At 37.5% G+C, this 19,259-nt stretch overlaps 1 protein-coding gene across 1 annotated transcript; it reads right to left on the reverse strand.

The window, feature by feature from the left end:
- Positions 1-1,524: 1,524 nt before the first annotated feature.
- Positions 1,525-19,236, reverse strand: UTP15 (UTP15 small subunit processome component). Its single transcript, XM_058729779.1, has 13 exons — positions 19,065-19,236; positions 15,810-15,982; positions 14,491-14,583; positions 14,209-14,393; positions 12,582-12,760; positions 11,877-12,002; positions 10,105-10,240; positions 8,134-8,218; positions 7,127-7,276; positions 6,308-6,409; positions 5,756-5,889; positions 5,520-5,578; positions 1,525-5,039 (listed from the first exon to the last, which is right to left on the reverse strand). Exons 2-13 carry the CDS (start codon positions 15,897-15,899, stop codon positions 4,822-4,824), a joined length of 1,557 nt encoding a protein of 518 aa, XP_058585762.1. The 5' UTR covers positions 15,900-15,982; positions 19,065-19,236; the 3' UTR covers positions 1,525-4,821.
- Between the last annotated feature and the right edge of the window lie 23 nt (positions 19,237-19,259).

Below are 19,259 nucleotides of genomic sequence, written 5' to 3' on the forward strand. Positions count from 1 at the left end.
CGTAGGCCCTTAGTGCTGCTGGTAATCCTACTTAATTCTGTAGTCCACCCATTCTCCCCAAAATAATAATAGCTAACAACAGAAATATTCCAGGTACTTTCACTTAATTCTCACAACCACTCCCTGTGATCTTGTCTGATGAACCGATGAAGTGAATACAAAATGGTAAAATAACTTGCTCAAAGTCACAAAGGTAGTGAGTGGCCAAGATTCAAACCTAGGCAGGTGGCTCCCTCTGAGCTCTTTCTAGGAGTATTTCATATCTTCTGTTCTCTCCTCTAACTTCCTCCTCCAAACTTTTTTATTGGTTATCTTGTTTCCAGTAAAGGTACCCAGTAAGGAATTTCCACAAACCCTAACCATCATGACATCTACACACTTAATGGCATCCGTGCCCATGTTTTGTCTTTCCTCTTGAACCAGGCCTGAACTGTTCATTCTCTTATCTAAGCCAATCCTTCCATTTGGGCCCTCGACCCCAAGTCCCTCCCCAAAACACTGCCCCGGCAATCGGCCTGCCTCTCTCCTAGATCACTAGTTTTTTTGTCTGCCGGATTATCTGCATCAGCATACATTCTGTAATTTTTTTCAAGTTTAAATCTCAAATGAATTACGAATCTCAAAACAGTTATGCTAAGTGAGAGCCAGCCCCGCCCCAACCTAAATTCTATGATCCCATTTGTGTAAAATTGTACCAAATGCAAACTGATCTATGAACCTATAGTGGCAGAGAGTAGAGCAGTGGTTGTCTGAGCGGGTGGGACCTAAGGTTCACAGAAGGGCAGGAGGAAATTTTTGAGGGTGACACATACTCATTACCTTGCTTGCAGTGATGGTCTTATGGGTGTACAGGTCAAAACACGTTAAGACTGAACTTTTAAAATGTGCAATTTATAGCATACCAATTAGACCTCATTAATTTTTTCGGAAAACTGCCTTGACCTCCTATCCCTCCAGCCAATCTGTTTTTCTGCTCCCCTTAATGGTAAAGTTCCCTCAAAGAGCTGCCTAAATGCATCATCTCATTCCTGATGACTGTCGTACAACTTGTTTCCCTTGCTTCATGTCAGTTAAGCCAGCACCTTGCTATCCTGAACTCACCAGGCATGCTTCTGCCTCAGGATCTTGCCACCCTGTGCCCTAAATGTCAGTAAGGATCTCTCCATTTCCTTAAGGCCTTTGCCCAATTGCCACCCTGGTGATGCCTCCCTTCACTTCTGTTTAAAACTGCAACCCACCTACTCACCCCCAACACACACATATCATTTCCTATCTCCCTCTTCTGCCTGATTTTTCTCCGGGATCATTTATCACCATCTGACCCGTGACATATTTTACTTGTTTACTGAACATCTGCCTCTCCCAAGTAGAGTATTAGTTCCAAAGAATAGGGATTTTGTGTATTTTGCTCATGGCTATATCTGCCAATTCCCTGACTCTAATGTACGTGTTTCAGTAAGTTTTCAGGATTAGTGAATTAGTCTTTGGAACCATTTGGTTGTGAATAAAGGAAACCACTCAAACTCATCTAAACAAAAAGAATTTATTAGAAGGATTCCAAAGACTCTCAAGGACTCTTGAGGGAGCCCCTAAGGGACAGCCAGAAGGGAAAAAGAAACTGCTGGTAACAATGATGGTTTCTCTCTTCTCTAGCCTGAACTGCTGAGGCAGGATGGCCTTGTCTTGCTTATTTTCTCTGGACTTAGGTTTCATTCTCCTTTCTCTCTGCAGACCAGCTTTCTCTGCTGATAATCCCAACAGCATTCTTTGAATCCCACATTTTCTTAGATCAAGAATTTGATTACAAATCCTAATTACAACCCCCTGCTTACACAGGGAATGAGCCAGATACACCACACCTAGTCTAGTTACTTTAATCAGGGGAAATAGGCATGTAGCCTATTTACCATTAAGTATCTTTTAGTGCCTGAAGGGAGCATTTTGTTCCTAGGAAAGACAATTTATAGTTACTTGTTAAAGTCAAGCATTTGAAAACTTTTCTTAAAGTTTTAGATTTAACTTCATCCAGAAGACTAGTACATTTTAATAATCACTTCCAAGGGGGCCTTTAATTCATGTTTGAGAGAGCAGACTTAAGTGGAACAGACTAAAATTTAAATTTCTTTAAACAAACCCATTTACAATCCAAATTCCTTTAAACGACTTAACAACATTTATACACTTAAAAGATTTTTCTTGAAAACAGCGCTTCAAATGCTTGACCCAACAAGCAAAGCTCTCCAAAGTACCTCTTATAAATATAATAAATTAAATGTACGGTGACTTCCTTAATTCTCTGGAACATGTCAATATTTTCGCAGGCTTAGTAACATGTTAAAGTACTTTAAACTAGGGACGTCTGGGTGGCTCAGTCGGTTGAGTGTCCGACTTCAGCTCAGGTCATGATCTCACGGTCTGTGAGTTCGAGCCCCGCATCGGGCTCTGTGCTGATGGCTCAGAGCCTGGAGCCTGCTTTGGATTCTGTGTCTCCCTCTCTCTCTGACCCTCCCCCGCTCATGCTCTGTCTCTCTCTCTCTCTCTGTCAAAAATAAATAAAACATTAAAAAAAAAAAATTAAAAAAAATAAATAAAGTACTTTTAAACTAAAATTCAGGAGTCTAAGATCATTTAGGCTTTTTAAATTAGAATCCAAAGGCCAATGTTACATACCATAAAATGGCTAACATGCCAATTGTGTTTAAATACTTTAAATAACAAATACTAACTTGTCCCAATGAATGTAAAAACTCACCTTCACTATATATTTCATCTAGGAACTGCAGCACTCAGTGAAGTCCTCTCAAAGGGAAGCAGTAGTTTTGGGCCAGAGGCCAGGCCAGTTCACAGTGCCAGGAGGATGAGGAACTCAAGCTTGGGGAATTTAAGAGTAGGTTAACTACTGTAGCTAATTCAGCATTAAATGAGAACACCAACAGTGGAAGGGTTGTGATGAGAACTGAATAAAATAACTTATGAGCGCCTGGGGGGCTCAGTCAGTTAAGCATTTGACTCCCCATCTCAGCTCAGGTCAGGATCTCAGTGTTTGTGAGATTGAGCCCCGCGTCAGGCTCTGTGCTGACAACACAGAGCCTGCTTGGAATTCTCTCTCTCTGCCCCTCCGCTGCTCGCATTCTCTCTCTCTCAAAATAAATAAACATTTAAAAACTAATAATATTGGGAAAACCCTTATCACATGTTACACACTTGATGGCAGCTAGTTTTAGACAGAATTTCATCCTCTCAATTTTTACTAGTACACAAATTACCACCATACTTAAGAAGTATTTTTAAAAGCCTTTACATATGATGTTTATTTAAATAAATTATTTCAACATGAAGACAGTTTCTGACCTCATCTAATCTCATAATTACTCAGGGAAGCAAACTCCTGGTTTCTCATAAGCCAGTGTGCTGTATGTTTACACAAGTCAATTCATAAAAGGGAAACTACACCTTATTTTTGAGCACATGCTCTTACCAGATCACAGAAACTTTTTTTTCTGCTTTAAAAAAAAAAAAATCTGAATTCACAGAACTAAATTTTAAGAGGAGATTCCCATTATAGAATCTTCCTTTAACTAAGGGTCCTTCTAACCCAAGGCATGTTTCCTTACAGATAATTAACACATGAGGTGGAAAAGGAATGGGAAGGCGGGAGAGGTAGCAAGTGTGAAATGTGTGTGCCAGCATTCACTAGCCAGGAACTATCCATCAAGAATTGATACATCTCAGAAATACAAGAAGAAAATAAGAATATCTTTATAAAAAAACGTGACTTACATTGAACTTAAAAAAAAATACAACTATTTTCCAAAGCAAGCTACTCTAGCTTGGGTTCTGAAGCACAAGGTGAATATGGAAATTGAGGGATAAAAATATAAATACAGATCAGAGAAAATGGTTTTCAGAAGGGTCGGGAGCTACAAGATAAGCTCCAAACATATACAACAAGATGACAGGCTAATTCTTACAAGAGAAATGACAAATTTTATCACTCCTTTGGCCTGAAGCAAGCTGAAAACTGGGTAGAAAAACAACATATCGAGATGGAAGAAAACGTGGTCCACTAAGATCTGGAGACCTTGTTCTGACAAGGATGGTCACGATTCACGGAATAAAAAGAGTATGTGGAATGGAGAATACAATTGTTAGGCATCAAAGCTGCCTCCTCACACTTTCTGAATACATATCTAACTAGTTCAGAGTTAAACTGTTCAGAGCTGGCCACTGATTTGCTGCAAGTGGAGCAGAGGCAGTCCCACTACCAGTGGAAGCAGAACACGGGACCCATGATAAATGATGATGTCAAGCAGACGGAGCCAAGCCTGAAAATCCCAAGGGCACCGATGAGAGTGAAGAGAGAATTTATTTGTTGTGCCATTTGTTGTGTTGTTGCCGTTGTTGTTTTTCCAGGACAGAAATACAAAATAAAGCACTGTTCCTTTAGCAGGATTCCAGCTGAAACCCATTCCAGATTCTGAATGCCTGCCCGGATGTTCATACACCACTTCGCTGTATTAAAATTAGTATCAATTTGTCCAAGGTGAACACTACACTATGACCAAGATAATGGAGATCTTCCAGCAGAAGATGCCATGGAATAATTCAAAATATAGTACATATTTGGTAAACCATGGTACACCATGTCTTAAAATAGGTTCTTATTTTCCAATTATAGTTATTCAGGTCTCTTCCATAAAACTCCTTCTGTGAATAGTTTTGGGGTAGTTTTTAATCTATCAAAGAGATTCTCTTTCAAATAATTAATAGAATCAAATCGATTTCAAGTTAGCAGTTCTTACAGGTCTCTTTAAGCAGACACTATGATTCCATCTTCTTGTTCTCTAGAAATCCATCAGATGCATGCTGCCACACAGAAGTGCTTTCTTTCCTTGTCATAGTGGCAAAGAGCATATCCATCATCCCCAAGGTTTCTAGTAGTTCTCTTTGGTAATCAATCTCTTTCTCTACAAGTCCTTGAAGTAATAAAAACTTTTTGTCAACTACGGGTGACTGACCAATCACAGGAAGATATATATCTGGAAAGAGAAATAAAACACATTAATGGTAAGTATCTTTCTAAACAATAAACGAATAGCCAATGTTTAGGAAAAGTGTAAAAATATTACCTACAAAGGTACTGAAAAATCTGTACTTATTTTACAATTTATGATTTACAGAAAGTAAACAGTCCAACTGAATAAATGTATTCAAAAAGAAATAATTACAGAAAGTAAATTGTAGAGGTTCTTATTTCATTTTCTCATTAAAAAATAGTCATCATTAGTGATGTCTAAGACAAAGTTCTTTAATTATAATTATTCTCAGCAATTCAGAACTACTGTAAACATTTTACTTCCTTTAAAATGCATTGTTTTGCTAATGTTGTTTGTTTTCTTCATGATACTCTCTACTGGAGAATTGATAAAACAAGATATTGTAATCTATTTGATTTCATTATCTGACACCTCTATTGTTGCAAGCATGCTTGGATTTTTCAGGTTTTAACAACTACTCACCAATAATTATTTCAGCAGCATTGATCAAAACAGGGGCAAATCTTGGCTGAGAAAGATTCCTAAAAAGCAAAAATTGTTTACTGAAACTTGCAATCTTTCCCAAAAAATCCTTAAAAAAGATTTACTGAATTGTTCCCTCAGTTGTCTACAAAGGTCAATCTAAAAGTAAATGTCTCTCATTTGAGATAAAGAAGGATTTCCGATGCAAAATACAGGTTTCATGACATAAAACATACCGTATCAAAAAATTAAGAACACGACTTATTTCCTTTTCATCCCGGCCTGCAAGGGCATTTGCAAGGACTCCTCTTCGATTTAGCTCCTTTATGATGGAAACTGTAATCTCAGGTGTCTTTATTGTACAACTAGGCTAGAAAAATTTTCAGAGTCAACATGAGCAGATAAGACATCAAAGGAAAAAGATCATAGTCTTGGAACTCACTAACAATTACCGAAGTTAAATAGGTTTTTATCTTTACAGTTTGGAGTAATGGTAATGCACAAGACAAGTAATAAAATGAGTCTTTTAAAAATACGCTCCTTACGGGTTCATCAACTATAACAAATGTACCATTTTGGTGGGGGATGCTAGTAATAGGAGAGGCTATGTATGTGTAGGGCAGGGAATATATGGGAAATCTCTGTACCTTTCCCTCAATTTTGCTGTGAATGTAAAACTGTTCTAAAAAACTAAAGTCTTACTAAAAATAAAAATAAAATTTAAAACACACACACACACACACACACACACAGCATATTGTATGTATGTACACATGCTCCTCACTTACCTCAAGGACTCTGTCAAGTGCTTTAGAGACCCGGAAATTTTTCAGATCCCTGTCATATAATTCTAGGTGTTTCTTTGATGGCCTGTTGATCAAAATGTCATCCTGTATTACAAAGAAAATTTATAAAGAAAAATCAGTTTCTGTATAGAGTTGCATTGAAAACAAATTTTTTCATAGTGGTATTTTTTTACACCAGGGTGACCCTGAACTGTGTAATAAATACCAGGCATATGCCAAGAATGCAGACTAATTGAAAATGGAATACTTTGCCACATCAATGTATTATTAACTCTCCTATGACTCAACTTACAACATATACACAACACCTCACTCTGGGCAAATATTACTCATTTCAGTTCTCTTTACGTGGCAGCCTATGTGACCTGGCAGAAAGAGAAACCAAGGATGTGAGAAACAGATCTAGTCCTAACAACTCTGGTAACCAGTAACGAAATGCTACATAGACCGTAACTTCTTTGTATCTCCATCTCCTCAGATGCCAAATGGGCACATAATTGGCTCTGCTACTGTTCAGGGTTGTTTAGGACATTCAATCAGATACCATATGAAAGATATTGTTTTTGAATACAGTAAAATACTGTAACATTATAATGATTCAGGATATTAAAGTACTCCTTATTCCCCACTACTTATTAATAATGTTCCCAATCTAGCAATCTGGAGAGAGAGCTAATGTAGACAAAAGCAAAATAAAGCTAAATGCCATGTGAACTACACGTTCCAGTAACATGCAGGGACGGAGTTGGCTACTCTAACAAACTACACCATCTAAAAAAAAAGTAAGAAATATACAAATACCCGTTGCTTCATGTAATTTTTTCCTTTAATAAAAGTTCGATATGCAGGCCTTCTTCTCCTCGGAAGAGAATCCTTCTTTGCTTCAGATTTCCTATGTTTAACACTTAGTATTCCATTGGTCATTCCCACAACTATTGTCTCATCTTCATGCTAAAAGCAATTAGAAACGTAAGTTAGTCTACTCCTAACACATCATTTATCTTACTTTTTCTTCAAAACACCATTTATAAAGCATTTCTGCTTATCCGCACTTTCACAAGAGTTCCATTCAGATAGAGATACTTTGCCTGACAATGATCTATGCAAAAAGTCAGAACAAATCATTTTTTCTTCCAGGATATGATTTTACTGATAGAACACGTTATATCCAGTGTAAATTATACTGGCACTTTGTAGAATAATACAGAATTAATGACATCTTGGGGAACTTCTAAAATAATTTTTTTCCTACATCCTCTTACTAGGAAAAGGATTGTGCGATGGCATGACTTTCCACAGTCTGGCCAAGAGAATATTTTATAATAAGCTTTTCCTCTTCTAATTCAGATTTCTATATGATGTATTCAAATTTCCTCTTCTTCCACGGCTCATGAAACTTGACAGTGGACATTCCAGAAAGAGCATCAACAAAGACAAGCACATTCGCTTTGTTATCTCCTTTTCTCTCTCCTCTTTTTTTATCCCCCTCAGAGAGCCAGTGTGACTTTCTAGAGTATGTTAACCCTAAGTTAAATGTGTTGAAAAGAGATTTAACAATTTCCCAGATCCTGTCTTTAGAGTTAACAATGCCTACAGCTGTACTCGGTTTGAAGCTATATGGTGAACAAGACCTAAATCTCAATTCATACTAAATCACTGGGACAAGTCATATAATAGCAACTGTCTTAACTATTTCATGTGGCAAGAAGAAAATAAGATTTATTCAAATACAAAGATAAACTGTAAAATTCCATTTGTTTCACTCAACAATGTTAGTGACAGCTTTATAAAGGGCTAAAAATACTTACTGCAAGTGCAAGACTCAAAATTGAAGCTGCGTAATCAAAACTGTGGACTACTTTATAGGAAGTCGTGCTATATATTTTCACCTTCCTGATAAAAAGGAAAGGTTTGTCATAAATCACCTTGGAAAGGAGTATAAATGCAAATTTTCTACTTTTTAGAAATATATAACTATTAAATTTTACACATCAATGAAGGAAAATAACGATTAATAATATCAACTGCAAACTAATTCATCACTGAATCTTTTACAACTGAACTGTTAGTACTAGCCATGTCTGTATAAAGACCTGAGTAGTCACCAGAAGAACAGACCGCGAACCAACATAGCCTGAAGATGACACGTGAGAGTAAAGCAAAAGTATCAAAGCCCACTGGAAGTCAAAAGAGCAGGGTTTCTCAACGTTAGCATGCTCTGCACCATGGGCCAGATCAGTCTTTGCTGTGGAGGCTGTTCTGTGCACTGCAGGAAGCTCAGCAGCATCCTGAACCGCTACCCACTGCAGGCCAGCAGCTCACCACTCCCAACTGGTGCCAACAACCCAAAATGTCTCCAGCTGCTGCCGCGCATCCTCTTGGAGACACAAGTCACTGTGGGCTGAGAACCGTGAACAGAGCCAACTCACACTTGATTTTTGAGGGACACATCTAAAACCTGAGTCCCAGGGGCGCCTGGGTGGCTCAGTTGGTTAAGCATCCGACTTCAGCTCAGGACACGATCTTGCAATCCATGAGTTCAAGCCCCGCGTCGGGCTCTGTGCTGACGGCTCAGAGCCTGGAGGCTGCTTCAAATTCTGTGTCTCCCTCTCTTTCTGCCTCACCCCCCACTTGCACTGTCTCTGTCTCTGTCTCTGTCTCTCTCTCTCTCTCAAAAAAATAAACAAACATACATTTTAAAAAAGTTTTTTTTAAACTCGAGTCCCAAATTGCCTAGTAACACCATTTCAGAGAATCTGCTACCTATTTACATAATAAATAGGTCCTTTCTGTCTAAAATATTTTCTAGCTTTTAAAATATGTATTAAGCATACTGAAAAACCAAGGCTTTCCATAACAGTGAAAATAGGAAATATGGAAACAAAATGACCAAAAACAAACGAATGTAAGTAACTACAAGAACTGTGCCATAGTTCTAGCCACATGCTACTGAGCACTTGAAGGGTGGTTATGAAAATTAAGAGCCAAATTTTCAATTTTACTTGATTTTAATTAACTTATTTTAATTTTAAAACTGAGGCAGTATTAAAACATTTTTCTGTTAAACAAAACTATATTTCACTTTAATCACTATAAATTACCACATCATAGGGCACATATTGGATGCTTAATTTGTCTCTAGTCTCTCGGTAATAATTTTTACACGGATTACGTGTTGAAATGATATTTTAGATACACTGAACTAAATGAAATATATTATTAAATTAATTTTACCTAGTTCCTTTTGCCTTTCTGTGGCTACTACAATATTTAAAACTACATATGTAGCCCACATCTTATTTCTGTTGGCCAGCACTGTTCTAGAACTTTAACTAATGGAATACTAAAGCTTATATAAAAAAGGAATATTTGAATCACGTTAAAGTATACAACTTTTCACATACAATTTTAACTTTTGAAGAATATATGCTAGAATATATACATACATTCAGAAGAAATCTTTTAAAATATACAAATATATACACAAAGGATTTTTTAAAGCCACAGAATAACATAGACTATTTTAAAGATTAACGTTCAAATGGTTCAATAAAATTCCTTAAGTATGCAAGTTAATGCACTAAATTTTGTCAAGTGAGAAAATAAGTTTACTGTATTGTAAATAAAAGGTCAAAACTATTTTCAACTCAATAGATTTTCAAAGAAATCATTTGACAGAACATTTATTTCATTACAAATACTGCAGAAATAACTCATTTTCTCAAGCAGTAAATATTTCTACAATACCAATGATAAGGAAAGAAAATTAAAATGCTAACCTATCCAGTGACCCAGAGAGTAACCTCTGTCCAGAGCTGCTCAGATATAAACATGTCACAGTTTTATGATGATTTTTCAAAGATACTAGCAACTGTCCTCCTTTTAGTATGTCCCAGATTTTAACATAACGACCTCCTATAGAAAGAAATAATCATTAGTTTGAAATTCTGCCTATACATTCAATATTTTCAAGATTTGAAAAGCATTCTTTACTAGACACTGCACAGCATGGAGGTGAAGTGAAGGGTTCTGCAAAACTGCCTGGTTTCAATGCTGTCTCTATCATTTATTGAGTTTGTAACTGATGATAACAAATAGTTCCTACCACGAAAAACTGTTACAATGAAAAATTATTGCATACCTGTAAAGTTCACAGAACTGCCTACAAAATAAAAAGTATAACCAAAATGGATTTTAAGAAAATTGTAATAAAATCATTCTGCAAAAGAAATGTGCCACCACAGAAATGAATAATAAAGTTTTATTTCCTAAAAAGTTTGTGAATCCCAACAAAACTGAAAAATTTCCCTATCACTTCTACTCTAAGAGTTAGAAGCATCCTTAAAGGCAATTTAATCTAATAGTTTAAAAAGAATTCTTTTACTATAGCATCTTCTATTTCAATGAAATATTACACAGAAGTCTAGAAGGTAAAATTGAAGAATGAGTTGGAGAGGGGGGAGCAAAGGTCTTATCCTGACTTAAGTCTTATCTTATCCTGACTGGGAAACCGGGCCTGTGAGCCAATTCATAGTCCCTGTCTCACTGCATGTGGCAGCTCATGAGAGCACAGTTTAAAACAAGTGATCCTATCCAAACTCTCATTTTCAAAGTCTACAGGAGTTAAGGGATTTTCCAAGGTCATACAATTAGCTAGTGACACAGTGGAGATTAGCATACACATGTCCATTCTCCCCATTCAGCTTGTTTCCATTTCTCAAAATAACATCAAGAAAAATGGATACATCTGACAATGTCATCAATTTATTTTGAAACTAAACAGGTACTGGGGAAAAAGTACAAAACAGGGTAATTTCTATTCGGGTTTTAGAATTAAGAAAAAAAATCTATACACACAGCCATATACGTGCTATGAATTATACACACCACCTTTGTATTCTAATGTCAACACATTAACTTTGACTTGATAAATCAAAGAAGCCGATTTATTTCTTCCATTCTCATTTTGAAAATGCTCTAGGATCAACATTACAGAAAAATGCCTCAGTTCCAGCTTGATGAAAAACGTACCGAGACCCCTTTTGAACGCCACATTATACCCTCCTCCAGAACTACTGGCTATTTTCTGGACAAAGTCACTTCAATCAAAAGAGACATAAAAACAGACAAGCCTGATCCTAGAATTGAAAGAACTGTGATCTCTTTCAACCTAAGATCTCTTAGGTAGGAATAACAGGCATACAACCTGGATTTCTGGCTTATATACACAATGCAGGCTCTCGAGTTCTGGGATTTCAGATCTGCCACTCTATTGTGGACCAATTACTTTAAAAACTTTTATTTATTTCCTTAGTTGCAAAATAGGGAGAAAACTCACTCACTTCTAGGCTCAATAATTTGTATATAAGAGCCCAGTACCTGGCTCACATTAGGTAGTCAATAAATAATAACTGCTTGCTTGTCCTGTTTATCAATTGAGCAAAACCTAGGTATGTAATTCAAGTGCACAATATTAAATTGTAAAAAGTAACTGATAAAGACATAACTGACTCAAAACCAACTATATAGGTAAAAGCAATTTTTAAAATACCTGCTGATACCAGAAGACCTCCAGAGGGAAAGAGCAGGACACTCTCCACTGGCTGCCCATGCTCAACAGAGATCACACTCTTATTGGTTCGTGCGTCAAACATCTTGAGGGTATGATCATATGACCCTAAAATGTCAATTTTGGTATTACGTGAGTTTCGTTACTCAAATCAACAAAAACTAAATATACGTGTGTGTATGCAAACAAATTTGAAAAGGAGAAAGGGCTTAGATAAAATTTAAAGACACATATGTATGTTCATGATGACAAAGTACCTACAAACTCTGGGACCACTGATTATTTCTGAAAAAGCATTACTATACCATACTATATCATATAGGACTTTAAACTATTCCCATCTTCAAGTTATTGTCACTACTCAATCACCTGGGAACCTCTGCACAAGCACCCACAAAGACTGAACTCCATTATCTTTGTTTCTCAGCTGCTTGGAGGCTCTGTGAAAACCAGAGTACTAAACCATAGTTCTGACACTCATGTTTTCAAGGAAGCCTTATGTTTCCAAACACACTTGGAAGACAATAAGAACAATCACCAAAAGAAGAAAAACAAAAGAATTGGATAAACAGAAACATTCCTTTATAAAATTTTTTACATTGCTCTATCCCAAAAGAGTCCCAAAGCAGTGTCAAATTATATCGCAATAAAACGATCAACTTCAGGAGGGAAAAATAGTTCACCAACCTGTTACAAAGAGATCTGGGTTCAGTTTGCTAGCACATCCACACCTCACATAATCAGAATGTTCTTTGAATGTCAGAATTTCTTTGGAGTTTGGAATATCCCATAATTTAACCGTATAATCATCAGCCCCAGAGACCACATGATATTTGTCAGCTGTAAAATCGACTGTATGAACTGCTCTAAAAAATTAAGGATCAATATGTTAAACAGCAAGAAAAAAACTAACATAAAACATAAAACTCTGCTTTTCCCCAAATAACAAAAAAAGCTCAGTTTTAGGGAGTAATTGTAGGGGGAAATCATGAGAGAAAAATCTTTAAAACAGATATCCGTCCCTAAGCCAATTTAAAATTCTAAATACCCTTACACTATGAAGTTAATAATATTCAACAGCCTTACAAGTTATTTTCTATATGTTAACAATTCTACAAAACTGCTCAATAAAGGTAAACGTTCTAAATGTTGGAGCAAAGGTACTTTTAACTTAAAAACTTTCAAAATGGGGGACGGGAACCTGGGTGGCTCAGTTGGTTGAGCGCTGACACCACAGAACACGCTTGGGATGCTCTCTCTGCCCCTCCCCTGCTCACTCACACCCTCTCTCTCTCAAAATAAATGGATAAACACTTAAAAAAATTTTTCAGGGGCACCTGCGTGGCTCAGTCAGTTAAGGTTCTGATTCTTGAATTCAGCTCAGGCCATGACCTCACGGTCTCCAGGATCGAGTCCCACGTCAGGCTCTGTGCTGAAAGCAACAGAGCCTGCTTGGGATTCTCTCTCTCCCCCCTCTCCCAAAATAAATAAACTTACTTTAAAAAAATATTTCAAAATGGGTAGTTCTTTACAAAATTCTAAGACTTGACACTAAGTAGGATCATGTTAAGTGAATTTCTGTTATATTTTAAATGTTTCACTTACGAGAAAAGACCTTCCTGATAATACACTGTAAAAAACACTTCAGATTTTTAAATCAGTAGCAAATGTCAGAATTGAAATTGGTAATTCTGATATAAAGTTATAATATAAAATTGCCCTGACCATTTATCAAGGGGAAAATATTAAATTCAAGAAGAAACAATCAACCTTCCAACTTGCCTTCAAAATGAGAACCTCCACTATAGTTCAGCCTATAGAGTTCTCATGCATAGTTGTGAGGTGCCTTTAGATCAGTGGTTTATAACCTTGACTGATCACAGGAGTCACTAAGAAATTAAATGAAAGCTATAGGAAATCTTCCCGGAAAAACACACATTTCTTCAAATGTCACAAACAATTCTACAGAATTCATGAGCCCCATCAAACTGGACCACAGGACTGGCCTAGATTAAGCACTCTGTCCTGGAACAATCATGAAATAAAGTATATACAGGTACATAATCTTCACAGAACTGCTCTATGTTTTTATTCAAAGCCCCAAAAAAAGAAACCAAAAAAGCTTACAACAACAAAACAACAAAGAACACATAAAAACCGACTGTCTGTAACAATATGGTGACAGATGTTAACTAGATTTATTATTTTGCAACGTACACAAACATCGAACATACAACTGAAACTAACAATGTTTCGATAATTATACCTCAGTTAAAAAAAAGTTGTTTTTAAATTTTTCAACCCTGGCTCTTACTTAGTATGGCCTTCAAAGTGCCTGAGGGGAGCTCTCCCCGTTATATCAAAAAGCTGAACTCCACCATCTTCACTGCCAGCTACAAGCAGTCTACCATCCTGACGAAAGGTCGCACAGTATGCTGTGTCTTTAAATCGGGAAAAGGTTTTTATAGGTTCTTGAGAATATCGGCCATAAATGTGAATCTATGAAAAGATAAAAACACAGTACTTAACCAAATGCCTCTAGATCAGTCGTACATACAAAGACACAAAAGAAAAATAAATGTAATATTATATTTACCCTCGAGGAAGCTGTGACAGCATAATTATATGGAGGCTGCGGAGAAAAGTCTACTTTTGACACTGCACCAAACTCCTTGATCTGAACAGGGGTCTTAACAAAACAAAATACAAAGTATTAACAGAGTTACAACTGGTAAGACTGTTCAAGCATTACATAATTTCTTACTCGATCGTTTCACTTTGTTCTTAGTAACATTTGCTAGGTTGTATCTAATACAGAAGTATGAAAAGGCAAAAAAGGTCCAAATAACATCACCCAGACCATCCTGGCTGTCATTAAAGTAAATAACTATATGGCTGGAAAACCATACTCCACTCTTTCTCTTCAGTTGTGGAGTTTTCTGTGATTATTACTGGGGAGAAAAAGTTATGCCTATGCCAGCATACATTTAACCATGTATTCTGTAACTGACAGAAAGATCACACCATGCAGGCTATTCTGAACCTCGCTTCCTTTCACTCGATTACACATCTCAGCTAATTTTTCATATGATCAATAGATTTGCCGTCCGTTATAGGGTACATCATAATTTACTTTACCGGTCCACTACTAAGGGACATAGGTTTTCCCAGAATTTCTAGCATTACAAATAATACTTTAATCAACAACTATATACCTGTATCTCAGCAAATTTAGGGGACTGTAATCTTTGGGTAAGTTTCAAACTGTGGAACTTACATGGCCAAAAGGTATTTTTATCATGATAGATAATGCAAAACTGCCCTCCAGAAAGTCTGTATCAATTTTCCTCCCTCAAGTAGCAGTGATCAAAATTTTTCATTTGTGTCAATATAACAGATGAAAGTAGTATCCAAATTATTGTGGTAACTGACATTTCTTTATGAGTGAAACCACAGCTCTTTTATACATTTATTGGTCATTTAAATTTCTTGTTCCATTAACCTCCCAATCCCAATCTTTTTCCACTTTTCTATTTAGTTGTTCATCTTTTAAAAAAAATAATTTTCAAGCTTTTATAGATAGTCTAGCAGAATTAATTCTGCATCACTTTCTCCTTAGTTTTGCAAAGGCAAAAAAAATTTTCTCACATGAGATTCAAATTCTAAGATTTAATTCATTTGGCATTCATTAATCATCTATTCTGCGCTAGGTCCTTGTATGATTAAAATGATTAAGCAGTAGGGACTTTTATAAAAAATTCTAAGCAAAAACATCAGCTACCTAATTTTCTACCCAAATTATGAACTGGTGATTGATTCCTTTTAGTTATTAGCTCTCTATTAGAGTATCCAAAGTATAACATATGCTGGAGAAATGAGCATCAGTACAACCCCCTCGTTACTGTCTCCACTTACCTTATAGTTGTTCCAGTACAGTGTGTCTTGGGTGATTTTTTCACCAAGTATAGGATACGTCTGAATAGCTACAGGCTTATAACCAGCCATAATTTCATATAATTGGGCTGTTATCCAAGAATAAATAGTTTGAAATTGATGTTAGAAATAATTACAGTGACTCTGCTTTATGTCTGAAAAAGAAAACATTTTAAATACACGTTATTCTTAAACCTGTATAACTTTCACTTTGTGTCTTTTCAAAAGGCTGTGTGGTAGCTTATAGGATTAGTGACCAATAAACCATTTAACTATAACACAGAAGAGACAACCTTAAGGAAGCAGGTAGAATACAGATAGGACTACCAGAGTGCACCCTCTACTCAGCTATACACAGAAGCTGTACACAAATATTCTCACATCTAACCAGCCAATTTACAACACTTGGAAGTAAGTCTGGCTCAACCATCCATCCAGTAGCCAAAGCAGAAGTGCACTGGCTTGGATTGTTTATTTCTTAACAACAGAAAGCATTAAGGTGAAACTGCAAATAGAAAAGTTTCCTGAAACCAAATTTAAGATAACATTCAATCTGTAAGAACACAGTCTAGGGTCTTGACTTCCTGAAAGCCTTAGAAATACCAAGAAGGAAAACAAAGCTAGTATTCTAATGGAAAAGCTTAAAATTAAAATTTTTTTAAATTCCTTTTTAATGTTTATTTACTCTTTGAGAGAGAGAGAGAGAGAGAGAGAGCGAGCGAGCACACAGGCGAGGGGCAGAGAGAGAGAGACAGAATCTGAAACAGGCCTCAGGCTCTGGGCTGTCAGCACAGAGCCCGACGTGGGGCTCGAGCTCACGACCAGTGACATGACCTGAGCCAAAGTCGGACGCTTAACTGATTGAGCCACCCAGACAACCCGGAGAAGCTTAAAATTAAATTTAAGAAAAGGGGCTCCTGAGTGGCTGACTCATTAAGTGTCCAACTCTTGATTTCAGCTCAGGTCACGTTCTCCTGGTTCTTGGGATTCAGCCCCACAAAGGGCTCTGTGCTGACAGGGGAACCTGCTTGGGATTCTCTCTGTCTCCCTCTCTCCTCTCTGCCCCCATCTCTAAGAAGAAATAAATAAATGAATATTTTTTTTAAACAGTAGGATAAAAATGAATTAAAACTTTTAACTAACATAGAATTAAGCCAAAACATCTCCCCAGAACTATTCAGCTGTAAAAGAGATTCATGTTATCAGTGGTGCAACTCATTGTCTATCCCAAAAAGCCTGGTAACAGTGCATGAGTAAACCAAAATGAATAGGGATGGCATATGCTAAAGGCTATTTTGATGAAACACAGCAATCAATGATTCAAAGGAAGGAAACGTTTCTGTTCATTCAAGTACCTGCACTGTTCTAGGCTCTGGAGATACTATGTTGAGTAAAACAGATATGGGTCAGTGCTTTCACACACTCCAATATTCTCCATTTTAGGTGGTGATTGGCAGAATCTAGGACTATGGAATCAGCTTTGACTTGTCCTTCCTCTTCACTTTTAACATCCAAGTAGTTAAGATGAGTTTACCTCCCAGATCTTTCTAAACCTCCATCATGTCCACTCTACCAAGTTCCACTGCCCTAATCAGATCTTCTCATCTACTGATATGGTGCAGTATAAGGGCTCCTGACTCCCTCATTCATCCTTTAAATAGCCATCAGCAAGATCCAGCTTTTGCTACAAAGCCCAACCTTGCCTGAAAATAAAGGTCGAAGCTCCCTAACATGGCATGTGATCTGGCCCTTGCTTACCTTTCCAGCTTCACTTCTTTGTTACTCCCTTTTAACACAGAATTCTCTTTCTTCTCTCATTCTTTGCTCATTTGTCCTCTTTTGCCAGGAATGATCTCCATCTACCCACTTGCTGTTTATCATTTAAAGCTCAACTCAAGAATCACATCCCCCAGGAAACCTTCTGTGAACTAATCCTACTTCACTCTGCATATTTCTGTCACTGTGCATAGTAAAATTGCATTTGTAATGATCTCTTTTTCCTACTAAACTGAATATTTTGTATCTGGAAGATTTTTTTTTTAAGTGCTCAAAGAAAACTTGTGGAAGGAAGGAAAGAAAGCATTGTGTTGGGTTCTATAGAAAAACACGAAATTAAAATCACAAATGGTGTCTGTAATATGAACATTACTACACAGCAAGAGTCAACAAACTTCTTCTGCAAGGAACCAGAAGATAAGTATCTTAAGCTTTGCTGGCCAACAGGCAAAATGGAGAACCATTTGTTACAAGAAAGCAAGCAAGAAAAAAAATCCCAATTTTTTACTAACCGCCCCCCAAATAATTATGAGTACAATTTTATGTTTATAAATGAAAAGAATGAGATTTATGAAGGCGGGGAATAACATTTTACTCACTTCGGGTTCAAAGTGCTTCCTAGCATCAGACTGCAAAAAGTTACCTGTAAAACAATTCTAGGCTCACTGGCAGGCGAAAAGAAACCATCACTTGCCCAGATTTAGCCTGTGGCTCCTTCCCTTACTGGCATACAGGCAAAGCCATCCCTTACTAGAATATCGGCAAAGGAATACCTAACTCTGCCTCGAGAGAAACAGTTTAAAGCTTTAAATGTTTACAAGTAAGGAATAGTAGTGGTTTGCCAGATAAAAGTGAGATACAGCACTGGAGGAGAGGGAGAGGGGGGACACGACACAATACAAAGGCATGCAGGCAAGAAATGATGTGAAAATCAATAAGAAAATGATCAGGGAGAGGTCAGAGCCTGAGAAACTGAAACTAAATGAATAGACACTACTACAATCCGACGCAGAATAACAGATATATGCTATAAGTAACGTACAAAGTACTAAGCGCTCAAAAAAGATTTTTAATTCTAACCGGGAGGCTCCCAGAAAGATGCACAGTGCATTTCAGCTCGGCCTTGACGTATAAGATCAAAATAGACTGACCTCTTAAGATGAGCACAAGCACACGGGGTGAGGGCAGCATTCGAAACCGAGGGAACATCATTAGCAAAGACAGAGATGGAAATTTGCCCACTGCCTCGGAGGGATGCGGATTAATAACGGTGCACAAGCGAGAATGTGGTCGTAGAAGAGGCAAATATGGGTCGAAGCTAGGCGGTGGGGATCCTGAGAGGTTGGTTAAAGAGTTTCAGCCCGTCTGCGAAGACTGGGAAGCCCCAGAGGAGCACGCGAGATAGCAAAGCAGGCCCGACGTGAGTCCGGACTGCGCCCACCAGGAGCTGCCTTCACCTACCTCCGATAGGCCCCGCGGGTCCGCCGGGGCACTTTGTGTCCAAGGAGAATTTCTTGGATTCGGCCAGCCCCCACCCGGACTATTAAGGCTCACTCGCGGAAGATCACGCGGACTCCACGGCGCCGCCGAGACACAGAGAGGGCAGAACTACCTGGCCGGTCGCACAAAAGTGACGTAAGGGCGTAGGCTCACGTG

This window comes from Neofelis nebulosa, chromosome 1, assembly GCF_028018385.1.
Source record: "Neofelis nebulosa isolate mNeoNeb1 chromosome 1, mNeoNeb1.pri, whole genome shotgun sequence".
In the NCBI taxonomy this organism is placed as follows: Eukaryota; Metazoa; Chordata; class Mammalia; order Carnivora; family Felidae; genus Neofelis; species Neofelis nebulosa.